The 18,506-nt window shown below is 45.4% G+C and overlaps 1 protein-coding gene across 5 annotated transcripts in view; it reads left to right on the top strand.

Annotated features, from left to right (window-relative positions):
• Window positions 1–18,506, top strand: part of MSRA (methionine sulfoxide reductase A) — a 286,825-nt gene that overhangs the window by 174,473 nt on the left and 93,846 nt on the right. For all 5 annotated transcript variants that reach the window (XM_069485085.1, XM_069485081.1, XM_069485084.1 and 2 more), the window contains one exon: window positions 11,615–11,719. In XM_069485085.1, the coding sequence (XP_069341186.1) occupies window positions 11,615–11,719 (105 nt within the window). The remainder of the gene's footprint in view (window positions 1–11,614; window positions 11,720–18,506) is intronic.

The following is an 18,506-nucleotide window of genomic DNA, read 5'->3' as shown; positions in this document are numbered from 1 at the left end:
TAGCCACGCATGGTGGTGAATGTCTATATTCCCAGCTACTGGGGAGGCTTAGGCAGGAGGATCACTTGAGCCCAGGCGTTTGAGGTTGCTGTGAGTTAAGATGATGCCACTGCACTCTAGCTGGGGCAACAGAAAAAGACCCTGTTAAAAATGATAATAATTCAGCCTTTTTTTTCCTTCTTTTTGGGTCCATTTTGGAAAGTTACAGTTTTCTAAGAAATTTTTGGCATGAAGTTGTTACTGTGTTTTCTCATCTTTTTAACCTTTGCAGCATCTGTGCTTATGGCCGCATTTTATGTGTAATATAATTCTATTTGTGCTTTCTCTTTTTGTTCTTGATCAGTTTTCGGCTTCATGATCCTTTCTATAGAATGTTTGTTTCGTGTTTCATTACTTTTCCCTTTCCCCTTTTGGTCCCATCCTTCAAATATCTTTCTGTTCTTCTGTTCTCTAACTTGTTAGTTTGTTATCATTTTTTACTTTTTGCTTCTTTCTCATAATATAACTGAATTTATAAATTTCTGTTGCTGTATCCCAATAGTATTTTCATTATATTAATAATTCAGTTTTAAGTATTTTCATTGTGGTGTTTTTTCACTTTTGAGTTATTTAACTTTTTTAAAGTTACCTGTTTGATATTGACATCTAACAGTCTTAACGTAGACAACTTAAAAAAAGGTAACCTTCATATGCTGCTGGTGTGAAGGGAAAATAGTGTAGCATAGTCACCTTGGGAAACAGTCTGGCAGTTCCTCAAAAGGTTGAATGTAGAGTTAGTACACTATTTGACCCCGCAGTTCCACTCCTAGGTAGATACTCAAGGGAAATGACAACCTGTGTCCACACAAAAGCTTGCACACAAATGTTCATGCAGCAATATGTGGCTATTGCTAATAGCCAGAAAGTGGAAACAACCCAAATGTCCATCAACTTATGAATGAATAAAATATAGTGTATGCATACAGCGGAATGAACTAACGTGTGCAGCAACGTGGTTGACATTGAAGAGCACGTGCAAGAATCCAGTCACGAAGGACCCCATAGCATACGATTCTGTTTATTTGAAATGTGCAGAGTAGGGAAATCTATAGAGACAGAAATTAGATTAGTCACTACCGTGGACCAGGAGGTGAAGGGTTAGCGAAAGTGTATGGATTTTCTTTTTGGAGGGATGACAGTGTTTTAAAATTGATGGTGGTGGTGGTTGCCCAACTCTGAATATGCTAAAAACTATCGAATTGTACACTGGAAATGGGTGAATTGTATAGGATGTGAATTTTATCTCCATGACACTGTTTGTTAAACCACAGAAAAAACAGTTTCTACTGAAACCACTAATAAGTTGCAGTAGCTCTAAACTACTTACTTTAGATCTGTATGTGCCAAGTCCTATTCGCTCTCGGGGACCCCTCCCCACCGCTGGGAATGTTGAGTCACAAAGTTTAACGTGCTTATCCAAAATGACTGATGTAATGAAAATGGACGGAGAAGACCGGCATGAACGTAGTTCTCCAGCTCCCGTCCTCGCAGGTAACCACCTACACACGGACGGGACGCCACCGCCTTGACAGGTGGCAGCCCTTGCGCTAGCGAGCGCGCGTGGCTCCGACGGGGTGGCCCTGTGAAGGCAGGCTCCTGGAACAATGCGCGTGCGGTGAACGCAGGAGCCAGTACCCCCTATAAAACACACCTCAGAGAAACGCGAGAGTTGAGTAATGGTCCTTAAGAGATGATTTCTGGCATGTGCTACAGGGGAAAACGGTATCAAACCTACACAATGACCGGTTCTGCGGAGTGGCTCCTCTGGGGAATTTTACTTTATTCTCCGAGCCGGAAACCTTGACCCCACCCTGCCTGTGAAGTAGCAGCCTGCTTTGTAAAGGGCGCTGATCAAGACGGCGGCTATTATTGAGCTGGGATGCAAACATCTGAAGCTTATCACCAAGCACAATGGTGACGGCTTCCTAGCCACATTTCTAATTATATTTTTTTCCCCTGCTTTTTAGATAAAGGGACAAAGAAATATGGGACTGACTTTTCAGGGTTTTTCAGGCTGCTCTGAAGTGTTCTTTCTAAGGTGGAGGGCTACGGTTCCGCACAATGGCGGTGCTGTGAACAGGGTGTGTTCTTTCTGACTTTCCCTCTGTGTGCAAGAGCGCGTGGATGTCAGCGACGCATTAGGAGCTGAAATAATTCATTTGTCCTTTCTAATGAATAGTCATAATTTATAATTTGTACTAATCAAAGACCTTTCATCCACAAAAACTAACAAGCTTTGCAAACATGATCCTCTCCCCGGCCTCTGCGGTAAGTGCCTGGCAAGTACGGTTGTCCGCAGTTTGCAGAAGGGCCGAGACAGGGAACACAGCACAGAAATCATTACTGATGTATCTGCAGCTTGAGAGTTCTCCCTCTCCCCCACGTCCTACTACCCTTCCCAGCCTCTAGTAACCACTATTCTACTCTCCGATGCTACGACATCAACTCTTTTGGCTTCCACGAATGAGTGAGAACATGCACTATTTGTCTTTCCACGCCTGGCTTGTTTCACGTTAACATAACGTCCTCTAAGCTCATCCATGTTGCTGTTGACAGAATTTTTGTTCTTTTTAAAAACAAAATTAAAAATTAATTTTTAATAGAAACAAAGCTTATTTCTCTTTCCACTTTTATTCTGTATGTGATATCTAATTAAATCTTCTGATTGTAAGATAAAGTGCCATTGGTCTAAACAAGTCTGGGAACAAACACAACCGACGTGGTAAGCGTGTCCCTGAGCGGTGGCGCAGAGGGTGAGGCGTGCCAGAGAGAGCTGCTGACGTTCTGCTGCTGTGACGACAGCCACCATGTTCGCCAGGGGGAATGGTGTGGGTCGGCTCCTCTGAGCCATCCTGTCCAATCTGTGACTTCCTCCTCTGTGTCCACTGTGTCCTGGTGCTTGTTTGCAACACCTGAAACACCCTCACCCCCAGCTCTGTGCGTCTAAATTGCACCCGTTTTTCACCGTGCAGTTAGACCCGTCTACAAAATCTTCTCTGCTCTCTTCCCCCCGCAGACTGCGAAGCGCCTCCCTACTCTCCTGTGGCCCCAAACGCTTTCTGTCTCACGTTGTTAGTGTTTGAGTGAGTTTCCCCAGAGCAGGCTCAGGGTTTGCGCATCTCTGGATTTCTCATGTTATTGGTTTAGCGCTGTGCACGGAGCCGAGCCCAAGGCTGACATTTATTGGATTCCTGCCTCGTCAGGCTGGGACAGAGAGAATGAGCAGCGAAACTAGGCATGAGTGGACTCTATAGTTAACAAAACCTCTGTGTGTGTGCACATGTGTGTGTGCATGTGTGCACGTGTGCTCATACATGATGTAATCCTGACAGCGTGCCTTTTTGGCATTTTTATAACTGTTGTGTGGACAAGGAAGCTGAGATGCAGAGAAATTAAGTAATTCATCCAAATCAAATATTCTCACTGTATTGCCAACGCCCTTGGCACAGTTTCTCAGCACTTCATTGTTGAAACGTTCGGTGTGTTCCTCAGGGCCTATCTTTGGGCTCCTACATTAATTACTGGCTGTCATCAAAGACCTGCTAATCAAGGCAGAAAGATTCCCAATATCGATCAAATGACAGCTGAATTTGGATCTGTGGACAGTCACTGGTAGCAATAATTTAGTGGCTCAGCTCCCATGTGTGTAGGGAGAGGGCACGAGATTATGGAATCAAACCTACCGGGCCCTGCCACCTGCTGAATCACCTGAATTAAGCAAATAATTTGACCTCAAGACGCACGCAAACTTCATTTTCAACTTGGTGTATGATTTAGTAGCACCAAGGAGTCATGGTTTCTCAGTGTGCAATACCCTTGCTACTATGAATCAGCCATTGAATACGACTATGTGTGTTGTCCTGGCCGCAAGGGTACCGTGATCCCTGCTTGGTTTTGCTAGCACCTCATAATGCCTAGTTCATGGCAGGGCAGGAATAAGTGCCAGTCTAGAAGATGGGCTTTAATCAGCCCAAACACATTGGTCCTTTCCTAAGCTTAATATAGTGGAAAAACCAGCTCAGAGTGTTGGCACTGGGGGTCAAGCCAGCCTCTGTAATCAGCAGGTTGGGTACAGAAACTAGTGAGCGGTTCACTGCTACCCTAGTTACGTGCTTTTCCCTGCTAGTTACCTTTGTAGCAGTGAAAACCTCCAGTGGCTCAAAGAATTAATGAGTGTAGTTGACTGCTTTCTTGAAGACTTTTCTTGATCAAGTATTCAACTGTGTATAGCACTCCTCCAAGAGCATCATCTCTGAAGGAAGTGACCATATAAAGTATACACCGGAGAATTACAAATTCCCCAGCACGTCTCCCCATGATGGGCCCCCCAAAACATCGCGAGTGCTCCAACAGTATTTTTTTCTACTTTTCAATCAACAGGATGCTTTTTACAGCTTATGTTTCTCGTTGGACACTTTAAGTGACTGATGAGACAAAAGAAAAAAAAAGCCAAGATAAAATGACAGTATAGACACTCCTCAAATCCTATAATGAACTCCACAGGGCATCCAATTTTGATGTATTAGGATTTTTTTTTTATAATGAGTACATTGTTGGAAATCACATTTTCTATCTGCAGGAGCTGGAGATGAAACTGAGCTGACATCTTACTTCTTTGTAGTTAATTAGCAAGAGGAAGGTAGTGTTTTGAATCTTGTATGGGAAAAGGGGAGGTATTTTTCACCCACCCTCTCCCCTTTTTCCCTTCAAACACCTGGATCTTTTTGCGTGCTCTTTGATTTGGTTTAACGGTTCGGCAGGGAAAGGATGAGGGAAGTTGAAGAATGGTTATTATTTAATGAAAAAAAAATCACTGTAACTCACTTATCCCCTCCCTCTTGCCTATAGGATAAATAAAATAGACTGGGTCTTTTGAGTTTAAAGTGCAGTTCCTTACCTGGACTCAGACTACAGGCAATGCCCATGGTAAAATGTTGTCACCATATTAACTTTTGTCACCACACAGCACTCAACACTGAGCACAATGCATGAAACATTCAATAAATATTTCCTATTAAATAAAACACCGTGTTGGCCCATACAGGAAGGTGTTACAGGTGTGTTAGCCACATCTAAGATCTTTCCTGGGTAGTGGCCGCGTCCATTTTAGGACAGGTGGTGAGGTTTGCATAGAACGCAGTGGTTGGGGCAGAGGATCAGAGCAGAGTGGGCCCACCTGGGCACTGGCCACTAGGCAGGTGAGCAGCGTCGTGCTGGCGTCCACACGCACACCTGTCCAGATGGAGGCTAAGTGCTGGGAAGACCCAGTATGAGAAATCCTCCCTCCGGCCCCTGTGTATTTATTAAGATCATATCATGTGCCCAGTCCTGGGGACGGCAGAGAAGAGCCATTGTCATGGTTGCTTTTCATCACGTAGTGAGCTGTGTGTGTGGGAAGACTAAGCAAGCACTTGTAAACAACAAGCACTCAAGTGTCACACTGCGGGGACCGACCCCGTGTGGAGAAAGAACCCATGGGAGGCTGGACCGGGGGAGGGAAACATCATTGTTTTGGTCCCCTCTGTGCGCCAGCTACTGGGCCATGCCTGCTGCACAGGTCACCTCTGCTCCGCACACCCACCCCGTGAGGGACTCAGGGGACGTGCTTCAGTGGAGGAGCCCAGCTCTGAGCACAGCTGCTCCCGTAGGATGCCCTGGCCGAGCCTGTCCCGCCATGTGGAGCCTCTCTCGAGGTCCCAAATTCAGAGAAGCTCCTAGACGACGCAGGATCTGAGGGGACCTTGAGGGCAGAGGAGGGTGTAGACCGGAGGTGGCGGGAGGGGCGGCTGCAGGCGGAGGGTAACGGGAGCTGCAGGGTGAAGGGAGTAGACTACCAGGGGAGAGTGCGGGGAAACGAGGCGGGGGTCGCACCGATGATGCCCTGGGGCCAGGCAGGGGCTCCTGTGGGCCCCTGGGCAGAGGACAGAGAGGACAGGTGTGGAACAGGCAGCGGGGACGGGGGTGCATTGGACTGTGGGAAGTTTGGGCTCACTTCAGTCTTACGAGCTCTGAGCTTGGCTTACCTGTCAGCAAAATGGACTAATAACATTCACGTCGACAGCCTTCCAGGTGGCTGTGGTACCAGCATGAGTCCATGGATCCAGAAGCACGTTGCAGAACGTAAAGTGCTGTGTCCAAACGCAGGGGGGTTGTGGCCCGCTCCCTGAGGTCCATAAAGGGCCTCCAAGCATGGGTGTGGCCCCAAGGCAAGGCACAGCTCATTTGCCAGGGAGCTCTGGTTTGAGCCAGCTTGGCCCTCTCTCCCCGGCCCCGCCAAGGTCACTCAGCTGACAAGTGGCAGAGCCAGGACTCCAGCTGTGGCCGTCTGGCTCCTGAGGGGCTGCCCCGCCACCAGCACGCAGCATTGCCCCTCTGCACCACCTGCTCAGTGTCTTGCTGGAGCTCTCCGGCTGTCTCTCCTGTTCCATCCACCGGGTAGCCAGCTTCCTGCTCGCTCTCCTCTCCCCACCAGCCCGACGCTCGCAAAAACTAATCACACCAATCTGGAAGAATGGAAGGTAACGTTTTCCCCATGGGACAGGAGGCTGTGCTGTAGGACCGTAAAAACTGACCAGCTTATCTTGGGGTTCTCTTTAAAGCACCTGGTTCCATGAATGACTTGGGTTCCACATAGCCAGATGACCCCAGAGTGCCTGATTTTTCTGCTCTCAAAACATGCCCATATGTCCCTTCTTGGAAGTTTTGCCTTGGAACGAACCTGTCTGTGTCCACCTGCCTGTGTTCATTTAGGTAAAGGAGCCGCTCTGGGCCTGGGGGGCCAGGCACCGGGGAGAAATGCTCAGAGAGACAGTCACCCTCTCCATTTTCCCTTTCAAGATATTTCTGAGCAACAATGTTAAAGCAGCTACAATGCAGCTGTGAATCCTTAACAAGCACGTTTGCACGTCACACCTATGGTGCTATTTGCACGAGGTGATGTGAAGACACAGCTCAAAGTATTTTTAAGCTGTGGCCTTTTATCTCTGGAAACACAAGAAAGTATTTGCAGGTGGGTGCTGGAATGAAATTAGCCCGGCACACTGGCCAGTTCCTGCAACACGCAGGCATTTTCTGTAAGAGGTTCTGAGTCCTTTAATCCTTTTGATCATTTGCACTGCGTATTTTTACACAGCTTCTTTTACTTCGGAGAAATAAAGTAAAGAGACTTAAAGGTGAGCTGGGCAAGGGCATCTCTGCGCTGTTTGTGGATGCAAATGCATCTTGCATTTAAATGGTGGGAGTTTGTCTTAAACAACCGGGCTTCTTTAAGCCGCTCCACAAATAATATTTTATCAGTGCCAGATTATGTCTGGAGGTGTTTGCTGGTGAGTGGAAATCTTTCCTGTCATGAAACAATAGCCTAACCCTGTACAATTTTCTCAACAGCCTGAGAATCACTTACTGCAATGCTATGACATCTCATCTGGGCCACAGCCTGGGCGACATTTGCTGTCCCTTGGTGGCTTCAGGTTTCTCTGTTCAGCCTGGCTCACGGTCACACTCTGAGCTCGAGCTTCACCTTTGGTTAAAACCTGGTTGACTTATGACCAGATCCTGCTACTGATGGCTGTGGAATGTTGTTTGTGAAACACCTGTGGAGAGACCTCGGTTTCCTCATCTGTAAGATGGGGACCATATCTCTCTCTTGCAAAATTGTTGTGAGTCGTGTTTGTATACCCGTTTCCATAGCAGCGTTATTCACACGAGCTAAAAGGTAGAGGCAACTCAAGTGTCCACCGATGGATGAATGGATAAACAGAATGTGGTACACACATACACACACACACACACACACACACAGGCTGAAATATATATCATTTAGCCTTAAAAAGCAGGGAAATTTGGACACATGCCACAACATGGATGGACCTTGAGGACATTATGCCAAGTCACAAAAAGTTAAATACCGTATAATTCCACTTATATGAGATCCCTAGGGCAGTCAAATTCTCAGAGACAGAAAGTAGAACGTGGCTGTCAAGGGTGGGAGAGAGAGGGGAGTGGGAGCTTAATGTTTGATGGATGCAGAGTTTCAGAGGATGACAGAGTTTGGCAGATGGATGGTGGTGAAGGTTGAGCAGCATTGTGGATGTACTCAAAACCCCTGAACTATACACTTAAAATGGTTGAGATGGTAAATTTTGTGTTATGTGCATTTTATCACAATAGAAAACAATTGTTGTGGGCAATTAAGTGGCAACAAGTAGGTGAAGCAGGTGGATATTGTTATTGTTCACTAAGTAGTAACAGCTCTCACTATGGTTCGGATATGGTATTTTAATGGTTCCATATTTCATCATGTTAGTTATGCCATAATTTGTTTATTTTTTGTTTGACTTGTGTATTTCTTACAGTCCACCACCACTGTGATAATGATGGCATGAATTTTGTGTGTGTATATATATCTTTTCCATTATTTGAGGTTATACTTTTGAGATAGATTTCCTGGATCACTTAATCCGGGTGAATGAGAACCCTTTGTGGCTCTCGATACTCATACTCAATGGTGTTTCAAACCTGACTTAGTAATTTTACCCCGTCACTGCCTAGGTAAGGGCACCATTTCATTGTATCCTCAACAGCACTAGAATGCTTTTATGCAGTTTACAAAATGTAACAAGAGATGGTACGTTAATGTTTTAATATGCATTTACTTTATTTGTTGGCATTTTGCATGTCTTGACTTACATTTATTTCTTCCCGTGTCCATAGCCTGTTTACATGTTTTGCTTATATTTCCAGTGTGGTTTCAGTGCCTTTCATGCCAAATTTTCATCATATTTATAAAAATATCTTGCCATTTTTATGATTCAGAGAGTTTTAATGCTCTTGTAGTTGAATCATTTAAACATTTCAAATTACAAAATAAGACGTTAAAGTAGATCAAAAGTGGTTTTCAATAACGTGATTATTATACTTACTGTATGTTCTTCCCAAACTCTTCACTCTTATTATTTTCATATCTGTTAACATAAAATCTGTTTAGATGCTAACTTGAATTACTGTAGTATTTGAATGAAAACTGTATGGATTAATCAATAATAAATGATTAGTATAAACAGTTAATAACCCAATATAAAAAGGACATGACAAAAATTAGAGCAAAGAAGACATTAAAATTGCAAACAACCATGAAATGTATTTTTACCTCACTAATAATTCATTCTAAATAAAACAATAGGAGACTGTTTTTCAGCTATTAGTTGCTAAGGATTAAAAACATTATAATAGTGACTGAGGCTGGCCCTCAAATATGCTGCCAATGGGGAGAGAAAATTGGGCCAACTTTGCTGAAAGGCAGTTTGGAACTATGCATTAAGAAATCTCAAAGTGTTTATAAACATTGATTTAGAAATCTCACTTATATAACTATGGCTTGAGGCAGCCGTGGAAGCATGGAAAAATATTTACATTCATGGAAAAAAATACATTTCAGTTTAATTGCCCAAAGACAGGGAATGATTCAGTAAGTAGCTGGACAACCGTCTAATGGAGTGTTATGTAGTCATTATGAATGGTGTTTTCTAAAAATTTCAGTGACATGGGGAAACACTCACAGTATACTTGTATGTGGGAAAAGCCTGCCATAATGATTATAATGGAATGTGTGAGTGTGTGTGTGTGTGTGTGTGCGCGCGCGCACGCATCTGGAATGCACTCAGAGATGCATAAAAAATATTGATAGTGCTTTTGTGGCAGGAGTACAGGTGATTTTTACTTTCTTTTAAATAGTTCCTCACATTTTCTAAGCTTCAAATTTTATTTGCAAATATTGTCTATACAGTCAAAACAATTTTAAACATTAACAAATTAAAGATAATAAAGAGATTTCCTTTTTTTGGGGGGACCCATGTTCCAAATGTTCCGCTTGCTCTCTTTCCTTTTATGTATTAAACAGAACCCTGGACAAATTGTCAGAAGGTATGTTTTTTCAGGTTATGGCCCCCAAATTCACTAGCCATGTGACTTTGGGCAAATCTAATGTATTTGTATCTCAGTTTTCCGGTTTGTAAAATGAGGATTTCTGCCTTCTCTGCCTACAACGCTGGACATTTGTGATAATTAAAGTGAGATAATGAATATATGGGAAAATACTTTTGCAAACTAAGGTGCAAGTCCAGGGGATTCCCAAAACTGCTCTCATATTTGATAATCTGCTAGAAGGATACTTATGGTCACGATTTATTACAGGGAAAGGATACTACTCAAACTCAGCTAAAGAAAGAGATGCATAGGGAAGAGTCTGGGAAGGTTCCAAATGCTTCTGTTCTCCTCTCTCATGTATTCGGACGTATAAATGTCCTGGCACTGATGTGTGATAATGTGCAGAGAGTATTGCTAACTAGAGGGGCTTGCCTGAGCTCCAATGTCCAGAGTTTTTATTGTGGTTCCATTGTGCAGGCATGATTGATCGATCGATCGATTGCCCACACGGTTGAACTCAGACTCCAGGTGGACTGATACCATGTGATCTAAAGCCCCCACCCTAATTCACATGATTGCCCTTCCTGGCACAGCCAGTCCCCTGAGACTTGCACCTAAGGCTGTTGGGTACAGCTGGCCCCATCCTAGGATCCAGTGTGGCCAGCCCCTGCCCTAAACAGACATTTCTATTGGATATGACATAGATTATCTCCCAGGAGCTGAGGGCAAAGGCCAGAGCCCTCTTTGGGCAAGGCCAAATTCTCTACTGCACATGGGTCACTGAAAAGAGGCAGAAAACAAATTTTAATACAGAGATGATATCATCATGAAGGGGTGCATTATTTATTAATACCATGTTGTGAGACTGTAAAATAAGGCATGCATTCCAAAGGTACAAGTGGTTCTGCAAACAGCCACCTCCCTGATCCCCAAACCTTAGGGGCCACCTATGAGAAGGGTCCTGCTTATAGGGGGTCCTGCACAGAGACCTGTGCTGCGTGGTTGTTTACCGCAGAGACGAATTAGGCTGAGAAAACGCTTACTGCCCCTCTGGGTATCTACCTCTGACCCTTGCCTCAGTGCTAACAGCACAGAGAGTATGTCCCTCCGAGTATGTCCCTCCGTTAACTAATTTATCTAATGCAAACGAGTTATCAGCCTGGTTTTTAATTTTTTTAATTTTTTTATTTTTTACAGGTTTCTCTATCTGGCACCATCTCACTGCAGTGCAGTTGAGCTCACTGCATGTAGCATGGGGAGATGATAAAAATAAATTGGCTCCTTCCCCTTTGCAGGGTTTCAAATCTCGAGCACTTATGTCAGGTTGGATCTATACGATTTTTATAAGAGTGAGATGGAAAATGAAAACCCACGTTTGTTTTTTCACGAACTCAAAAAAATATATTAGAGCACAATGTAGCAGTCCCCATCGCAGGGCGCTTGCTAGAGGAGAAGTGTGTGCTTTTCTGGAACAAGAGCCGGCGGCAGAGACTTAGGATGAGCCTGTTAGCTAACGTCCAACCACGCTTCCCCCCTTCCTTCAGAGGCAAGAGTTCCAGCTTTTGTTCTGTTGGGTTTTTTTGAGAACAAATACCTTGCAATAAATTTCTGTTGTCCGTAAATTTGGGTTGTACGTTCTGTTTCTTTCAAGGAAAAACTGGCCACACAGAAGTCGTCCGAGTCGTGTACCAGCCAGAACACATCAGCTTTGAGGAACTGCTCAAGGTCTTCTGGGAGAATCACGACCCGACCCAAGGTAGAGTGATGAGTGAGCCAGTATTTAATTATCTTACTAATTACAGCTGGGATAATTAGTGTTTGAGCTGCATGGAAGAGATGAACCTTGAAATCACACAGGAGCTCAAGAATATGATTGCAGACGTTTATTGACGGAGGAGAGGAGGGGCCGGGGAGGAAGGGGGTGCGAGAATAAAGGCGCAGCCACGTTCGGCGCCTCTGCCCCCCTTACAGCTGTCAGGGGTGGGAAAATTCCCACAGAGGAAGATGCCAGACAATAGAGATCCGTTCACCTTTGATTATTGCATTATTCCTCCTTAATGCAGTCTTTTGTCTACAAAATTAAAGTGTCTCTCCTGCAGCTCCAAAGTTTTCTTGATTTATGGTTCCTTTATTTCTCTGAGTTTAGCTTTTCTCATCTTTTGACGTTATCAGGTTTAATTTTTTTCTTAAATGTCTGTGGGTGATAAATAAAAAACACATAAAGGTAAAATGTGGTATTCAGTAGGTCCACAATGCTCACGTTCTTTAACTATTTCGTTTGTCTTCTTTGCAATTTGTGATGTGGAGATTATTAATATATTTGGGCTGTAAACAATGGCGGTCAGAAATTTTATTTGAGTGCACACACAAGCGAAAAATTCCGTGTTGGCAAATATGATTGTAATATTGGATAATAAAGCAATTTTCAGATATCATCTAACAGCCCCACAGACCCTGCTTTGCCAACGTGATCATCTGATATTGTGAAGCTTATGCACTGAAAAGTCCTATATAATAGATGTGATTTTTCACAAACCCTGTTCATTTAGCAATCAGTCTGTTTAACAAAAATATTTTCCCTCTGGTGTCAGGGTTTTGTGTAGTGGGTATGCGGTGTTGGCGATTTCCTGATGCGTGGATGTGTTTTCCCAGATGCATATGTGCTTCGTGGTGGAATCGTAATATTCCCCCAGCAGCACAGGTTGGTGGGTCCTGGGTGCTGGTTCTAAGAACCATCCCGGGCCAGGGTGCATTGCCAGAGGGCAGAGGTCAGTGATCTAAAATGATCAGTGGAGACTCACGTCGGGAGCCCAGGCAAGCCTGAAGTCGCACAGGAGACAGGCTGCCCCGCAGGTCGCGGCTGTGGCCTAGGGTCTGGACAATCCTAATGCCGTGTCCCAATAGACTCTCAGAATTTCAAAGGGGGTGAAATCTGTCATCAACTTTTCTCTACTTCCCTCTCTTAAAAATTCTTACCCATCTATGACATGTTCATCAGCACATACCAGTTAACTAGTGTGCTAGAACTGGCCCCTGGGTCTCAGGGGGATAGGACCTTTAAAAGAACCTTAAAAGAACCTGTTGCTCTCCCCGACCCCACACGTCAAGTTTGTTTCCACCATGCCTCTGTCCTCACCCGGCCACCTCTCTGGAAGTCTTGGCTCACTGTCTGTATCAGTTTGCCAGGGCTGCCGTGACAAAGTACTGCAGAACAAAGAAATGCTTTGCCTCTCAGTTCTGAGGGCTGGGAGTGCAAGATCAAGGTGTCTAAAGTGTTGGTTTCTTCTGACGCCTCTTTCTGTGGCTGGCAGGTGGCCGTCTTCTCCCTGGGTCTCCATGTGATCATCCCTCTGTACCTGTGTGTGTCCAAGTTTCCTCTTCTTGTGAGGATATCAGTCATCTTGGATTAGGAACTCATTTTACCTTAATTACCTCTTTAAAAACCCTATCAAAATACAAATACAGTCACCTTCTGTGAGTTAGGACATTAATATATGAATTTGGAGGGGTTACAGTTGAGCCCAAGAGACTGTCCAGTAATGTGATACCTTTGTCTACTCTTCTTCCACAGGTATTTTGAGTCTAATAGGGCTCATAGACTCATGGGCTGGAAGAGATTTTTGAGGTCATCCAGTTAAATGTCACACACTAGTGTCTTTGGGATTCAATGTTAAGCAAAAAGAGGAAATTGCTAATGGTGGGGTTTGCAGACAATGGAGTTTGATTGTTGAGTGATACATTTTTCCACTGGTATTTTGGACAAATTACACATGTAGGAGGATAGTTTTTTCCCCTTTCATATATCCATTCCTGTTTAGAATAGTCCTGATATTGTCATAAATATTAAATCACAAGATATATGGTCTTCCCACATTATTATTTTTCGGACAGCTCAGTGTAAGGTGCCATGGGAGCAATCTGTTTTTAAGCCTTGCAAGGTTTCCCATGACCCTTGTGGAAATAGGCCCTGCTCTACTGGCCGAGGGGGCGGGTGCATAAGGCAGGCCTGGCCAACCAAAGAGTCTTGTCCTGTTGTCAACAGTGTTTGACCCAAGGATTGGGCGTGTGAACCAAGTAGGACCAATTAGAGTCCTTCCCTGGGACTGTTATATGAGGGCAAAAGGTCTTCCTTTGCTGGGGCTGCCAGGGTGTCGGTGCTCTGTGTGCAGAAAGAGCCCATCTGCAGGAGAAGCCAGGCAGGAGGATGAGAGAGGGAGACAGGGAGGGGGCCCTAGGGCCTCTCATTTCTGCAGCTCTGCCTTCTGGGAGCTCCCCTCGTAGCTTTCCGAGCCATGAGACTACTGTGTACTTCCCCCTTTATTTTTCTTAAGCCAGTTTGTTGGGTTTCTATTACAAGAAATGGCAAAAACAACAAAACTCCTAACTAATCCACACATTCAACCTAAACAATCACTGTGGTCAATATAGTCAGTAACTGTTAGTTAACCATGTTCCTTTGGCTTTATAAATCCGAGGTCTAAAACCATTTGGTTAACAATTTTACCATTGATTCAGATGTTGGGTGGAGGATGCTAAAAATTGTTTCTTTAAGACCTGTTGGTGGTTTCCTTGGTAATTCAGAATAAAGAATTGTGGTTTAGGATTTGGGACATATGGCCCAGAAACATACCACACCCCCTCTCAATATCTTTAAGCTACTGAGAAAGGCAGTTATTCATTTAGGACGTTTATCTTGTGTCTTCTCTGTTTGTGGGGTGCTCTGTTAGGTGGTACTAAACCACCGAATGGTCTGGAACATGCAGGAATGTCCAGCCTCTTGGTTAATGCACATGGAAAACATATCCCTATCGGAAAAAAAAATAGTTAAATTCCAATGTACAGAGATCAAATGAACATACAGTTAGATGCACATAAGACCAAAGACCAAAATATTATAACATGAAATTATTAAAACAGGCATGTGTTAGCACTGGAACATTAAAAGCAAAATAGTTCAGAAGAACTCTCGTATCAGTGGATTTAGTATTCCCAGGGAATCCTGCAGGTCCTAAACGTGCAGCTGTGTGTAATTCTTCTGTGGCCAGATTCTGAAGCCCCCGCTGCCTGAAGGGTGGGCATGCAGCAGGGGAGAGCCGGGCTGCAGGAGAACGTGGCCATCGCCACACCCCACATCTGACCACACCCTCTAAATTCCCTACTTGAGATTAGGTGGCAACTCTCCTCACATTTCCCAGTGAAAAGTGGTCCTGGCAAGAAAGCCACCAACCACAGAACAGAGGAGGAGAGTGAAGATGTTGTCAGACGGCCTGTTCCTTCTCAGAAAGTAGATGTTTCGGAAGAGAGCAGCATGTTGGATGTGGTGGCGGCTCTGATCTGGGAAGTGATAGCCCACTCTAGGTGGACTTTTAAGAAACAAGAGTAAGTAATTACTAAACCCACTCGAGGGCTGCTCTTGTCTGTGCCAGAATCGCTTATCAACAGAAAGACAAAACTCGAGTGAAAGTTGAGAAGGCGTTGGCCTTTGATGTGAGGACGCGTCCCGGAAACAGGGGATTCTCCGCAGAAATCTAACTCAAGAGAAGCGTGTTTTGATGAGCACGTTGAAAGATTTTAGTCCCTCATTTGTAGAATCATTAAGGATCTGAAGGGGCTACTTACATTTTTTAGTTACAATTTGCTGCATTTTGTGGGGTAAGCGGTATTCTAGAACCATATTTGCAAATGTGGGGTTCCTGCTGATGGCAAGGCTCTTTCTAGAGTTGAAACAGCAAGAATTGAAACGTAAAGTCCCCTTTCAGTTAAATCAAATATTCATGGCGTGGGCTAAGCAGAGAAAATTCTGCGTGTTCTTCGCTGCTTCGAGGGGCTGAAGCAGCTCTCGTGGCATCGGCCGGGACGGGCAGGTGAAGTTCCCACACGCCGTCTGCCGTTTGGAAGGGAGCAAAGCTGGTAGGAGAAAGCTTGAAAAGTGCAGGCTCTTTAAGATATAGGTGGGGCCAGAGACCTGTCACTCCACAGCCACTACTGGGGCGTCCAGAGAGGCACCACTCAGTGGAGTAGCCGCAGGCGGAGTAACAGACCTATCAGCATCGTCATACATTTGGCCAGTAGGAATTTACTCTGAATTTACCAGTTACCACAAGTCCTCTACTTTTGTTGAAACATTCAGATACTGCCATTTAAGCTCGTACGTCCTATCGTGGTTGTCTGTCTTACTCTTGGGACAGATACAGTTCCCCCGGGCTTCTGAGGACAGACCGGCAAGTGCCCCTTCCTCACCAGGTGGTCCCCAGACTCCCACAGTCTCCAAGTGGCACGGCAGAGCCTGAGATTTAGGAGATTTGGGTTCCCATCCCAGCTTGGCAACCTTGGCCAAGACGTTTACCCAATCTGAACCTCTATTTCTCTCAGCTATGAAATAGCTATAACACTATCTCTAGTATTATCCTAAGAATTAAATAAAATAATGTGAACATGGCATAAAAAGGGTAAGGTCCCACATAAATGCTAGGTCTCGCTGTTATGTCTTTCTCAATACAAGAATATAATTTCACTGGATTTTTATATTTATTTTTATATTCACATTGCCCTTGATTTCTTTCTGTAGGAAAATGTTTACCCTTCATCTACTAACGTGTGGGTTTTCTATCCAGGGAGATTCTTTTGTCTTTCGTGCTTGTTGGGGAGAGAGCTCAGCCCTGTTTCATTTGTCATTCTGGGGTGCTGCTGGGGGTGCTGGTGGATCCTTGGTCAAGTTCGCTGCCGACACAGCAATCGAGAGAAGCAGACCCGGTCCCCGCCTCTCATGCCCGGCCTGTGCCCTAAGTAGAATGCTCTGTGCACGAATAGCACGGTTCAATCCTCCCATTCCTGCACAGGCTGCAGGGCACAGACCGTGTGCCTTGGGCCACGGCATAAGTATACAAGGCAGAGACCAGTTTTGTCTGACCTCACCCCATAAATCGGACTCCTCAATTGCAACCCATTTCGCTCTCCTCTGTCCGAGGGGGCAAGAGATAGTGACATTTATTAAGCTCCTCTTCTGGGCCAGCCTTAGTGACAGATGTTTTATAATTCTAATTTCATTTAATCTTGACCATGACGCCATGGAGTAGGGATCGTTGTCTTCACTGAACGGAAGAGAAGCAGGCCTCCCAGTCGCGCGTGGTGTGGACGGCAGTGTTTGCACCCAGCTCTGTCCGCAGCTCAAGTCTGTTTTCCTTCCCCCGCACTGGAGAGGTCCAAGCTTCTTGCCTGGGAAGACCTGTTCTAAGGACGGACATTCTTATGGATCCCCCACGTGTTAATAGATGTGCCTTTATATTCAGAAGCAAAGATACTAAAATGCTACTATGCATTTAATTACACTTTAAATTGAACGCCCATGTTATTACCCACCACATCAAGTATCTCTGGAAAACGGAAATGCTCGCACACATCGTGCATTCTGCAACCTCTAGGTCACGCCTGCTGCATGCTGGATGTGTGGGCCTCCCGTGGTAGCTCCGAGCCTTCCCAGGGGACCGTGTGGCCTGGAAACTGTCCCCGTGTCCTCCTTCGGGAGCAGCAGCCTTTCTGCAGAGGCCTGTGGCTGAGATGGCAGGTTGAGTCCCCCCAAGATCGATCGGTTTCCCCACTTGCGTAGTGTCTGGATTTTAGCCAGTAAGTATGCAGCCACCAGTAAAGACTAAATTCCCTGGACTCCTGAGAGCTAAGTGTGGCCATACGTCAAAATTCTAACTGCCGAGCCTAAGTAGAAGCGAAGGTGTGTCACTTCGGGGTTGTGTGGACGTGGAGGAAGGGGTGTTCTCTTCCACTTCCTCCCTCCTGACACGCCGGTGTGGGGGTGTTGTGTGAGCCATCGTGGCCCATGCGGTGGGGGCCACACCTTGTGCCAATGGAGCTGCAAAGCGGAAGGATCCACTGGCACCATGCCAGGCTGGACTCTGTAGGCAAGAACTGCCTTGTTTAAATTACTATAAATATTTTGGTTCATTTTAGGTCATTTTTTTTTCTCCTTTTCTACAACAGCTGAACCTATATCCTAACTAACACTTCAACTATAAGCTGGTGATGAACTCCCAGTCACCCATCTGAAAACTTAATTAAAATATTCCCTTAATTAAAATGTCTTTAATCAACACTGTCGTTGAAAGTGTGGACTCTGGGGTTAGAGAAGCCGGTGGCTTAGTGCTGTGCACGAGCTGCGTGGCCAAGTCTCGTTTCTTTCCGTGTCTTCTTGACCACCCGGGTCCTGTGACGGCCTCCTCCCTGGCCTGCCTGCCCTTTCCCCTCCACAATGACCTGTTAAAAACACAGAACAAGGTGTGTCTCTCTCCTGCGCAAAGCACTGTGCTGGTTGCCCGGTTTCTCTGGGGATGATGTGCAGACTCCGTACGGTGGGCAGCGCGGCCCGGGCCTAGCCGATTGGCGCCCGCTTCTCCAACCCCGGCTCCTGCCACAGGCCCCACGCAGCCTGTGCCCACTGTGTGCGGGCAGCGCTCCCTTGTTCCACTCCTGGAAGACACAGGTGCCTGCGCCTGCCGCTCCATCTGCCCACAGCTCTCGGCGGGACGGCGCCT

This window comes from Eulemur rufifrons, chromosome 12 (assembly GCF_041146395.1).
Source record: "Eulemur rufifrons isolate Redbay chromosome 12, OSU_ERuf_1, whole genome shotgun sequence".
NCBI lineage: Eukaryota > Metazoa > Chordata > Mammalia > Primates > Lemuridae > Eulemur > Eulemur rufifrons.
Note: the sequence above shows the minus strand (reverse complement) of the source record. Positions and strands in the feature narration are given on the sequence as shown.